This window comes from Habropoda laboriosa, unplaced genomic scaffold (assembly GCF_001263275.1).
Source record: "Habropoda laboriosa isolate 0110345459 unplaced genomic scaffold, ASM126327v1 scaffold107, whole genome shotgun sequence".
Lineage (NCBI taxonomy): Eukaryota > Metazoa > Arthropoda > Insecta > Hymenoptera > Apidae > Habropoda > Habropoda laboriosa.
Window position 1 is genome coordinate 94,980 of NW_017100249.1, and position 12,209 is coordinate 107,188.

Genomic DNA, 12,209 nt, shown 5'->3' on the forward strand with positions numbered 1-12,209 from the left:
TATTTTTGAATCAGTTTGAATTATTTTTGTTTAGTAAAACATGTTGCACATATCTGAAAGTAAAATTACGTCCTGTAAAAAAATTAACAAGCACTTGTTTCATTTAGATTAAATATTTTAACATATTGCGGTCTGAAAATGCAATTATGCGGTTTCAGTGCCATAATACAGAGCTACCACTCGACTAAAATGTTCCTAAAAATGCGGCGTCTGCTAGCTCACTGACAGTGTTTTGTTATCAAGAAAAGGGTTTAATCTAATCTATTAGAAGGTTTAAATTATCGAATGTTTGAAATGGACTCATCATATCTATCTGTTAATACTCCTTGATGCTTATCGGTTAGCGATGCATTCTAGTTAAAATAGTATGTTTTACAAGAATTAGTCATGTCATGGACATCGTATAACCTATGCGTAATGTTTCTAACGTAATGTATCAACCTAATTGTCGTCTAAAAATTGAATATAAATCCGATTAAATGATGAGAGATGCGTACCAAGGGCCTGCTATTGTTGCTTATCTGCATAGCAGGGAGCAGCATTATTTTTATTGCTTTCAGCAATCAACGACCTTCCATTCAAACTCTGGTGACAGAAACACACAAGCAATTACGAAACTTCCAAGTAAATATTCTTATATTATTTATATCAGACCAGTTTTTATTATTAATGAAAATGTTTTTAATTTTGCCATGTTATTTTTACAGGAGAATTTAAAAGATGTTGAAGAAAAACGCTTAGTAACAGATTCCAAGTATCTTGCAATGCTTGGTCTCAATGGACAAACAAGCACAACACCATTTAGTCTTAAATCCCAAAATGTGACTGTTGTGTCTCTTATAAGGCCTGGAAATGAACAACACATTTATGGGTTTGTGAGAAATGTCAGTCACTTTTTGCCAAATAACAGTATTATCATTTATAGTGTTGGATTAAATGATGATTCTTTGCAAAACATTAGAACAGCTTGTAATTCTACAAAGTGTAATGTGATTCATTTCGATATAAGTCCATTTCCAGCCCATGTTGAAGATGATAGACTGCATGTTTATAGACCTTTAGTTATTCAGGTAACTAAATCTTTAGTAATATTTTAGAGTATGATCATTAAAAACAAAGAATCTTTCTATTTCATTATGTTTTTGTGCATGTTATAGACAGCTTTAAACACATTAGGAAACATATTGTACATGGATTCAAATGTGCGCTTGAATTCTTCAGACATTTCAAAGTATCTTTTACCAAAATCTGGAATTTTAACTTGGCCTACAAGGCATGCAATTAGCTCTTTAACACATCCAAAGATGTATGAATATTTTCACGTTTCTGCAGAAAGTTTCTTCTTTCTCCCTTTAATAAGAGCATCACACTTAGTAATTAGAAATGTTAAAGAAATTAGAGAGAAAGTAATGTTGCCATGGGTTCAATGTGCGCTGACAAGAGATTGTATATGTCCCATTGGTATGTGTGTCAGAATTATTTTCCTTCGTGCATTATATATTCAAATATAATTAATATTAATATCTACATAATTGGCGCTTGTTATAGGAGCTCAATCAGCAGGTTGCCGATTTAATAAGAAACCACAATACCGGTATTCCGGTTGCCACGCATATGACGCTTCTGCACTGAATATCGTACTCGGACTGCACTTCAATTTCGACGACACATACTATGTACATCAAGAACGAGAAACGTACTTCAATAAGATACAACCTGAGGAGATCACAGAAGAGTATCTTATGATTACACGGCAGAATAATGCGACCGAGTCGAACTTACGAAATATCATATCAACTGAACGCTAATTTCTCTAAGATCTCGATTTATTTTAAATCAAGAATTAAGTGATACGTCGATCAAGCACAAGTTAATATAAGGATACATAATAAGTTAAGGAACAAATAAAGACTTTAGCGAATAAAACTATTTGCGTATCATTGCCTTCAAAAAATAATTCAGTTCTCATTTTTTTCAACGATTCTTGAATTATTTTTGAAAGTAAATGAATATTCTAAAACCAACAAATACGAAAAACAAAAATTGTTGTCTGTTAATTTTTTTTCACGATATCCATTCGTTTTAATATAAACGATACTAAATATACTAAAATCGACTGTTCGAAATATATCGAGAAACATTGAGCGTGATCTGTTTTTCTCGATTGCCAGAATAATTTACAGCACCGATCAATATAAACTATTGAATTAGCATCAACAAACTTAACAGAGAGCATTCTCTCCAATTAATAGCGACACTTCCTCCAAGTTCAAAATTAATTTCTCGATAAATTTCACGTTGTAACATAGTCCCATTCCAACATCACTAACAAAAGTTCCTTAAAAGTGCAATAATACCTCGTGGATCATGGACGAATATGCACACGCGAGTTCCAAAGGAACTCCTAAGGACTAATCGGATGCTAATGATATGTGAAGAGTTTCTTTAATTTCGATATACTTTTGTCTATTTGTAACCTTCATTATATATTACCTGATCAGGATTTGGAACGTTCGATAATGCTCGACAGCGACGTTGACAGCTGGTACGATTGGAAACAAGGAGATAACACTAATGAAATGTACACCGGAAGCAACGATAATACCAAAAACGGTGTACAACTAATCAGTTCTGATTGCTCGAGAAATTTCATCTCCGACGATAGTCCAAGAGGAAATTCACGAAGCAATGGACTGATTTGCTACGGTGGGATGCCTACGAGCTCGAGATCCGGTCCGGAAATACGGTTCATCAATCCGGCAATTTACGCGGAAACGTTAAATAACGAGGATGTGGAACACGAGGTTGAAATTCGAGTGAAGGTCAGTTCCAAAGACGATGGACAAATCATGGCTAATTGCGGTGATTCCGCGAAGATAAACAACATGATGTCCGCGTTGTCCATCGACAACAACTTGACTACACCGTACGTGAACCAAGCAGGTGATCAAGTTTCGGCTCAAGAAACGTATCGCTGTTACTCCCTGAATTCGCCGGGAACATCTGCGTCTTTGCAATCAAGCGTTGCACGTTCCAAGTCTGTGACCTCGTGTAGATCCTCGAACGGAGTTGAGAGACGATGTAAAATTGCCAGGGAACATAAAACAGACAGTAGCAACGAGCTTTATCGAGATATCGACACTGAGGAGCAGAGGTATCCTATGAAAATTGTAAACGAGCATCCTGATGTTTCTTTTATATCCTTCAATATGTTTGACAAGCTTATTCTTCTCGTTGGATGTTTAATTCTTCATAACCGACGAAACAATACTCTTCGTTTAGGTACACGATCAACGGACATCGAATCGTGCAAGTTTCTACCTCGTCGTTATCCAGCATCCGAATTTCGGAGGACAAGTCGAACGAGTCTGATCTCGCGAAGAAAATCAGTTACACCGAGTGGACTCGAAGGAAGGAGCAAGTCGCGCGACGGAAGAAGGAGGAGGAAGATCAGGTGGAGAGGAAGAAACAAGAAGAGGTGGAGAGACTGGCTCGCGAGAAGGAGGACAGGGAATCCCGGGAACGAGAGAATTTCTTGAAGTGGTCCAAGAGGAAGAAAAAAGAAAAGGAGAGGAAGAAGGCTGTGGTCGAGAAGGAGATGGAGTTGCAGAAGCAACTGAAACAGGTCGAAGATAAAGCATCTGTGGTGAAGACACTGTATCTTCGTCAGTGGGCTCGTAAAAAGAAGGAAGAAGAAAAAGGTAAAAAAGAAAAAGGTAGCAATTATACCTCGAATGAAGATTTGACCATTCTTGATGTTTACGTAGCACGCCAGAAGAAGGAAGAAATAAAACAAAAACAGATCGAGGAAGAAAGGAAAAAAAGATTAGAGGACAGCACGAAAGCTTATGAGAAGTGGCGAAAAACAGCGAAGAACAAACCGAAACCTGCCACGCAAGGACTTTTACGTTAGTTCTTTTTACCTCTTTGTGGAAAGAACCTTCTCGTGTAATAAAAGATTTATTCTACCGTAAATGTTCTCTTCACGTTATAGCTCATCAAAAGGCCAAACCGGCCTATGTGAATCCTACACCTTGGCAACGAATCGTTGACGACATTGAAGACTTTCAGGAAGATGTTTCGGACTCTGGTAGGAAGACGCAAAATTAATCAAAGATTAACAGTCAAATAAATACTGTATCTTATTAGTGATATTATCTTATCGAATGGCTAGAATTTGAAGAACTATCGCATGTTTCGATTCTTGAATATTGAGTCAAGGTAGAATTATAGAGAGGCGGAAACGCAGCGTTTCTTTACATATTTTACCTTCGATTGGAGATTTGTGTGCTTGGCTTAGGAGACAGATTATCCTTGTGCTGAATGATCACATAATTAGATTGATTTCTAACGATATTCTTAGATATTCTGATGAATGATTTCATTTTTAAACCTTCACTTTTTCACGTTTATCTTGTACGATCAACTTAGCAGATTAATATGTTTCTGATGATAATCGTGAATAACATTATTCGATCGATTATTTAAGCTTATTGAGTCATTGAACACGACAAGGTGAACATTCTCTCTTCGACTCGATTCTTGAATGTTTATAGGTTAAGTGAAGCAAAAAAGGGGGAACAAAAAGAAGTTGATTGAAGGTAATGGAAAAGAAACGTGTATGAAAAAAACTGAGTTCTCTTATTGTTTGTATTGTTAATACTGTATATTACATGACGTAGGCTCGTTGCATAATCGTAATTATTACACTGGATCAGGAGAGTGCTTTCTATTAGCTCGTCACGCCAGACATACCTTGAGAAAAAGAGTATCAAAGGTCGCTTGAAAACTGTAATCCTAATACACAAGGGAACGTATAAAGTGGCACATGATTATTTCTTCTACTTCCATTGAATGCATTGTTTGCTCTTTCTCAATGTATGTCACACTCGTCACATACAAATATTTAAAGGTGTAAGTAAACAATTAGCATCCTCCAATGGATCTATTGGATCAAACTGTCTTCTTCTTCCTGAAGTCTCTCGATATCTGACTTGTTCATAAAATAGTAAGAGGGTTGTCGTGATTTCTACAAATTTTTAACATAAATTAATATCCTAATATTCTTGGTTTTTTTTTTTTAATCCAAGAAAGCTACTCACTAAATCTTTAGTTATGCGTTTTGCACCCGTTTTTATAAGAGTAGTGCTTAACTCTTCAACCAATGGTAAACCCATTGCATAATGTAAAGCAGTTCTGTCCAACTGAAATGGAACAACAAAAATTCATCACCTCTTTTACAATTTAAAAAAAATAAAAAACGATGTTAATGTTTTTTTGTGAAAGTGTTTGGAAATAGTTACATTGTCACCAATACGTAGAGTTTCTGGATACGTTTTCGCAATGTATCCAACCATTTCTTCGTTTTCACGAAGCACAGCAATGTGAAGAGCACATCTGCTCATCGAGTTCTTTCCCATCGCTAATAGTTTCCCTCCTCCATTATTTTTACTCAACAATTCTTTCACCTTTGCTACATTACCCATTCTAATCTCTTGATGCACTTCTTCACGTTGTGTCTGCAATAATTATTTTTTTAACACAGGACGTTTTAATATTTTCTTTCAAAATTTCTTGTAACATTGTTTGTTTCATTTTACCACATAATTCGGAATAGATTGTAAAAATTGTACGGTTGCTTCTCGTCCTCTGTCAGCAGCAATGTCTACGATGTTCACACCTTCGTCTTCTATATCCAAAATATGGTCGTAGCCTTCTAATAATAGTTCGACTAATTTCTCAGTTTCACCTGTTCGAATATTACAAATGTATTGTTAAGAAAATAATTCTGCATAATTATTCATAGTGAAAATTTTTCTGTGAAGATTTTTAAATATTTAAAAATCCAAAATTTGATATATGATCATACAACAGATTTTCAAATTTTTATTACTTGATATGGAAATCATATTTCACCTCTTGCTGCTAAGTAAGCCACGTAACGATCAATTTCGTCGACGTTTTCTCGAATATTCGCCAGTTCTGCGACGTCTCTAGCTGTTCTGTATAATTCGTCTCTGAAACCAACGTTAACTTGGCTTTCTTGAAGTAGATGGAATAATCCATCTTTCGCGTAAGATCGAACGGCAGCGAAATGGATCACGCTTTGTCCATGTTCATCCTAAAGAAAATTGAATTTTTGTTATTTTAATGGTTAGAAGTTTACTTTTTTTTTAAAAACGATTGTAACGAGAATTGACATACTCTGTTAGGATTACTAAACGCTGATTCTGGCACATCGGAACCTGGACTTTGAGGATAGCCAGCATCCTCGTCCGCATTTTTATTTTCTATGTTTTCTATATTCTCTTCGGGTCGATCAGGAATAATTAACACATTGGGTTCCTGAAATATTTTCAAATTGTATTTAATGTAGCAAAAATTATATTACCAAATTATGTTTAAAATGAAATTTACCTGTTCCTGCGGGCTGCTTTTGCTTTTATTAGCAAAGTTGTATAAATATGTAGCCAGATAAGTAACCGGATCATTTGGACGGTTGTTGGCTACTTCTGTTAAACCTTTGATCAATGGATCGCCGAGAGCTGTGAAAATTTTAATTTTTTAATTATTTTAAGTTTTAATTGGACCAGTTAACTCACCGATTTGAAATTATTTTACATTTCAATCGGTTCTAATTTTGAAATTATTTTACATTTCAATCGATTTTAATTTGAAAATTATTTCACACTTCAATTAGACCAGTGAAATTTCCTTTTTTTCATCGATTCAATTCACTCAACTTACACGATGCCAAGTAACGACCTTCTTCTTCTCGAAACAGCGGTATATCAACCTGCTGGTCATCTGAAAAACGATTTATTTTCATTTTAACAAGTTAGAAATAAACCTAGCAAAAACGCATTGCACTTATTTCATACAATATTAAAATTTCTTCATTCTCTATTTTTTTTTTCTAATCAAAGTGCAATGCATTCGTAACATCAATATGTACATTTCATTTTTTTTCTATAAAAACGAGAACAAAGTTTGCACAAACAAAAGGTGTATCGTGAATACATATAGTGCATATTTCTCCACTCTGAAAAACTGTGTTTAACAAACACACACATACACAAACATATAGTAATACAACAAATTTACCACAACATAGAATTCCAAATGCAAAAGTACGTTTACATATAACTGCGAGAATGTTACGATAAAGAATCACACACTGATAAGAAGTGGCAGGTGAAGGGTTTCATTTATATATAATAATTTACGTACAGTAACCATTCAGAAAAAATATACAGTTCATCATAAATTGAATACATCAAGTTGGAAAGACATGTGCTACGCCATTTCTGTTTCGTGTGAACATCGATCTCGTGCATTAAACATAAAGAAGCTCTTTTTTTAAGAATTTATCATTTTTGTTTCCATCTTCTTCGATAATTCAAATCAAATATCTGTGACCAATTTTCTCGATTCAGCTACATACCGGATGTTCGATAAATGGTGGGAGAAATTTTAAGGATTGATTCTACAAACCAAAGTAAGAAACAACAAAATAACGAAATTACGAGACTTTAGTTCATTAATTATAAGCAATTAAAAAATTAACTAAAATATCCTTGAATACACTGATCAGTGTTTCGAGGTTCACCTGGTATAAGGAATATTTTAACCCATTTTTTAATTAATTGAGAAGTTGTTTTTTAAGTAAAAAACGAAGCCTCAAATATAATTTCGATATTTTTCATTTTTTGGGGGTTTTTGGTTTGCAGAATTGCCCCATAAATATCTGCAACCGGTTGAACACCCTGTACACACATTTCACTTAGGTACGTAAGCATGGTGTCGTGCGACACATGTTGAAAGCGTCATAACAACTGTCCGTGTACCAATAACGTTCATTCTACTAACCTAATGAACAATCCAGCGTCCCTCCGAGTAGCTAATCATTTTAAATATCGTAACTCGGTGCACGAGAAATAGAATAACGTTCACACACATCTTTCCAACGTTCCCCTTTTTGTTTGTCGATATACGCTAATGGTCTCTCCTATTTAAATTTTTCAGTCTATGAAGATTAATTGACAGTCGAACGTGTGTATTGGCTCATGAATTATCACAGAAGGTTTCCATGTATAAGCGTATTATTCCGTTAACAAAACCCAAAAAACAAAAAAAAAAAGAAACAAAGAAGAAGAAGAAGAAGAAGAAAAATCGATGTAAAAATTAGGAAATAGAAACATTTTAGAGTATAGACGATGAAAAATAAAGCCTTTCACGAACTTCATTCATCACTTCTTTCTCGTTAATTCTGGAAACGTTTCGCACTGTTTCTTTTGCGAAAAATCCCCGCCAATAAGCTGGCGATCTTCATCGAATTATTGATCGTAAGCTCCTTCTCCAACGTCAGAATGTTCAGAACAGCTCTAGAAAAATCTTGAAGAGTCTGCAACTCGGTGGTGCTCAAAGATTGTTGATTGCCGATTCTAACTGTGTCCTGTCTCGTCGTTTCACGTATACTCAAACCACGAACGACGCACAAGTGTTTCAGATGATCGAACTCCTTCGACAACTCTGGGAACTTGATGATCACGCTGAACCTAAGAGTGTTGCCGATAGCTTGCGGCCGTGCACTCAGGAAGCCTAACTTCTTGTCCCGTTTGAACTTCAATTTTTCATCCAGAATCACCATTACCTTGGCCAGCCTCACGTAAGCACGACCAATTAGGCCAGGCCTGTTGTCACTGGTTCTACAGATCACCCTCAGATGATCCTGCACGTTCACCCAGGCAGCTAGATCTCCCGCAGAGGCCACGTAAACTCCTCGTCCATATGGCCAGTGTCTACCATGAAAACGTCTGTCATCGTGTATTTCAAAATCTGTAATCGGCAAGAGCAGACCACTGGCAGCCAATTGAGCTCTGATCGGACTAGGCTGATCCAGGATCTCATTGAGAGTGAAGTAAGTTCCTGGCTCGTCCTCGCTGCTACCTTCAGCCATCATCCCTGAGATCTCCTGGCTCATCAGTTCGTTGGTAATCACACGTTCTACCTCTTCCAATTGGTTCACCGTTAGAGTCAAGGGAAATGTGTAATTCTCGAGGTTTCTACAACACTCTATCACCGCGGCTTGAACGTATTTAACTAGAGGATCTAGATCGTAGGCTTCGATCGTCGAGATGACTATTTCGTCCACCGTGTCAGCTGTTTCTTCGCTGTCTTCTTCTTCGTAGAAAAATTTTGCCGGTGGATGATCGGGAAGATCTCCACTGGCTGTTACGCAGTGAATGTCTCTGATTAGCGGATCGAAGAACTCGGAGAAGACGGTGTAGCTTTCGTAATCGGGTGCTACTATGGATAAAGTTTCGTCTTCATCGAGGTTGCTCATTGTCGAATAAGCGCTGCTCGCTTTGCTGCTGTAATTTGGGTTACCGTATTTCTTTAAAGCAGGCCAGATCACATCAAAGAGATTGTGGTCCATGCGTGTCACACGGTGCTTGATACGATCGAATATAGGCCGTTTCAGGCAACGACCGATCAGTGTACCGGAGTTCCCAGGTGATTTTGGTGTCATACCGTGCTTTACGCCGATTAGAAGACGGAAACACCTCTCCAAGGTGGCTAGGGTCTCTGGTTCGGTTATGTCTCGTCGCGCGGAGAACGTGTCGCCTCCAGGAACTGTTTGCCGCCGCAACCAGAGAGAGAGAGAGAGAGAGAGAGAGAATGTCCGGATGATAGAAGTGGAAACGTGAACAGCCGCGTATATATTAATGGGGAAATTTTGTCATCAGGGTGATTAGAAGTGATGGGAGTAATGATCTATGGAGGTTATGTTATTTTTCATTTGTTTGATTCTGGAAAATTTGTGGGATTCTGATCTTTGAGTTATCCCTTTGAAACTTGAGTATTGAGACGATTGGAAGTGATGGGTATAATGATCTACATGAGATCAACTTTGTCGTCTTGCCATCCAGGTGATTAGAAGTGATGGATAGAATGATCTATATGAGATCGACTTTGTCATTTTGTTGTCAAGATGACTAGAAATGATGGAAATAATGATCTATGTACTTCTAAGTATAATAGATTACTATATTCTAGTATTTCTAATTATCTTTATTCTGGAAAATTTCATAAAATTCTGGCTCGAGTTAACCCTTTGAAACCTGAGCAATTTTTCCTTGACTTTCCTTTTTTTTTCTTTCAATATCGCAGAATATCTATCTTACTTTTAATTTCATTGAGTTCAGTTACTTAAAATTTTTATAAACAGGTTAAGTTAAAATTTGAAGGGTCAAAAGTTCGTATTCAATTGTCAATTACGTCCAATCTCGTGGAACAACTATTTTAATCATCAGATTATCTAATTCGTGATGAGTTTTGCTACACGATGGTAAAACTAACACGTGTGAAAAAGCAACGTGGTGGTATTTGTTATAAAAAATAAATTCACGCGGCCATATTTATCAGGAGGTTGGTTTGGATTAGACTTCCATGTATCGAAGGTAAAAACGTAAAGTGAGATGTTTGATGGTGCTTTGAACGATCATCGTGGTCGATCGTGCTCGTGAGTGCCTCATTCGAATGAAATACCTTTGTCCGTTAGCATCTCGTCTGCGAGCTTCTCGTTAGCCCCGAAATCGCGAAGCAGCGATTTGTGAGAGAATTCGGTTTGATTTTGCTTGTAATACTCCGCCTTTTCTCCGAACTACGTGAATAATAAAGTTGAAAATACATCGATGCTAATTTCCATCAATTTATGCAGCCTATTATATTTTAATGCTAAACTCGATCGCTTTAAATTTATTATCACGATCAACCGAGCTTTCGATTTAACTTTGCCATATATTCATAATTGAAAAAATTGACGAGTAAATATTTTCCCAATTCAAAAGTATCAATTCGACTATCACTGGATAAAATTATTAAAATTAATTTCTATTTTTTCAGTCAAAAAGACTAAAAATCGTAAATTGAGCTTTCGGTGATAACATAACTCAAAACCTAATTTTTAAATGGACGAGGAAATATTTCTTGAAAATTATGAAAATTTTTCCAATTAGAAAGTATCATCTTGATTTATCATTAATTAAAATTATTCTATTTACTGTCTATCTTACCACACTTAATTTCTATCGAAAATAACTGTCCGTTGATCGAAATGAACTCACTTTGTCCTGAACTAAAGGATTGGCACCCAGGTGAAGAAGAAGATTGTAATAATGGCCGTTGTCTGCGAGGGTGGCCGCATAGTGTAAAGGGGTTCGTCCATCGAGATCGATTGCGTGAGCAGTTTCTGGAAACCTGCCTGCCAGATATCTAAGGAAAATATAAATGATTAACCAAGCTGAAGGCTCAAGAATCGATAAAGCTTGATTGGAATCTGACAAGACAAGTTATTTTCGTTCTCTGCCTTTAATTTCCAACTATAAACGGGAATTCCACGAGCTTCACGATCATAATCGCAAGGTATACCCTTTTTATACTCATCATTGTCCTCGCGTCTTATTATGGAGAACAATTTAATTTGTATAATAACTTCTGTATCTGATCTACTCCTCTGAAGATTAATCTTCTGATAAAAAATAGTAATAAGCGAGTAGTACTGTATAATTAATATGTTTAACGAAGAAGCATGTGTTGGAAATGCGCATGATCGAAAAAATGACATACAGTGCACTGACATTTCCTGTTTTTTAATTTTTAATCACTTTAGACAGGCTTGCCAACTCATGAAAGTATCGTGTTTTATATTCTATCAGAATAAATTATCCAACCTCTTTCACATGCTGCATAAGCAATTTTAATTTGAATAAATTAAAATTTGATTTAATTGGAGGAGAACCAGAATATTATAGATTTTTTGCGTTAATTTTTTTAGAAGAATATTCTGATTTTAACTGTGATACTTTATGGATACTCGGTATGTTCATTTATATTTAATTTAATTTTTATATTTTGTATATTAATAATTTTTGGATTTTGTGGAGTTGTATTGTATATTCGCGCACCTGATAATAGTGGTGTTTCCAAATACTACTGCTACGTGAAGGGGTGTAGCATTGTGAGGCGATGATCCATCTCTCGCAACTGCAAATTTACGACGATCTAGGGCGCTCTGTAGATCCCTCAGGTTCCCCTCTCGCGCTGCCATGTGCACTGCATGGATTTTTCCCTGAAACAATCACAGCCATTCAATTTCTAATCACTGATAATACTTAGGACTAACTAAAAAGCAGAAGAAAATCAAT

General features: G+C 36.1%; 3 protein-coding genes across 3 annotated transcripts in view; 2 read left to right on the plus strand and 1 right to left on the minus strand.

Moving 5' to 3' along the window:
• Window positions 1-281: 281 nt before the first annotated feature.
• LOC108572180 lies at window positions 282-1,893 on the plus strand. Its single transcript, XM_017934380.1, has 4 exons — window positions 282-624; window positions 708-1,070; window positions 1,158-1,461; window positions 1,549-1,893. Exons 1-4 carry the CDS (start codon window positions 490-492, stop codon window positions 1,806-1,808), a joined length of 1,062 nt encoding a protein of 353 aa, XP_017789869.1. The 5' UTR covers window positions 282-489; the 3' UTR covers window positions 1,809-1,893.
• Window positions 1,894-2,519: 626 nt separating this feature from the next.
• On the plus strand, window positions 2,520-4,110 carry LOC108572197 (inner centromere protein A-like). The gene is made up of 4 exons (XM_017934396.1): window positions 2,520-3,154; window positions 3,283-3,701; window positions 3,768-3,908; window positions 3,995-4,110. The coding sequence occupies exons 1-4, from the start codon at window positions 2,520-2,522 to the stop codon at window positions 4,108-4,110; spliced, it is 1,311 nt and encodes a 436-aa protein (XP_017789885.1).
• Window positions 4,111-4,945: 835 nt separating this feature from the next.
• LOC108572170 overlaps window positions 4,946-12,209 on the minus strand; it is a 24,188-nt gene continuing 16,924 nt past the window's right edge. Inside the window, exons 12-22 of the mRNA XM_017934368.1 lie at window positions 11,970-12,133; window positions 11,130-11,277; window positions 10,552-10,666; window positions 6,748-6,807; window positions 6,418-6,545; window positions 6,205-6,345; window positions 5,917-6,121; window positions 5,601-5,749; window positions 5,304-5,519; window positions 5,103-5,204; window positions 4,946-5,029 (exon numbers count right to left, since the gene is read on the minus strand). Coding sequence (XP_017789857.1) covers window positions 4,946-5,029; window positions 5,103-5,204; window positions 5,304-5,519; window positions 5,601-5,749; window positions 5,917-6,121; window positions 6,205-6,345; window positions 6,418-6,545; window positions 6,748-6,807; window positions 10,552-10,666; window positions 11,130-11,277; window positions 11,970-12,133 — 1,512 coding nt within the window. The remainder of the gene's footprint in view (window positions 5,030-5,102; window positions 5,205-5,303; window positions 5,520-5,600; window positions 5,750-5,916; window positions 6,122-6,204; window positions 6,346-6,417; window positions 6,546-6,747; window positions 6,808-10,551; window positions 10,667-11,129; window positions 11,278-11,969; window positions 12,134-12,209) is intronic.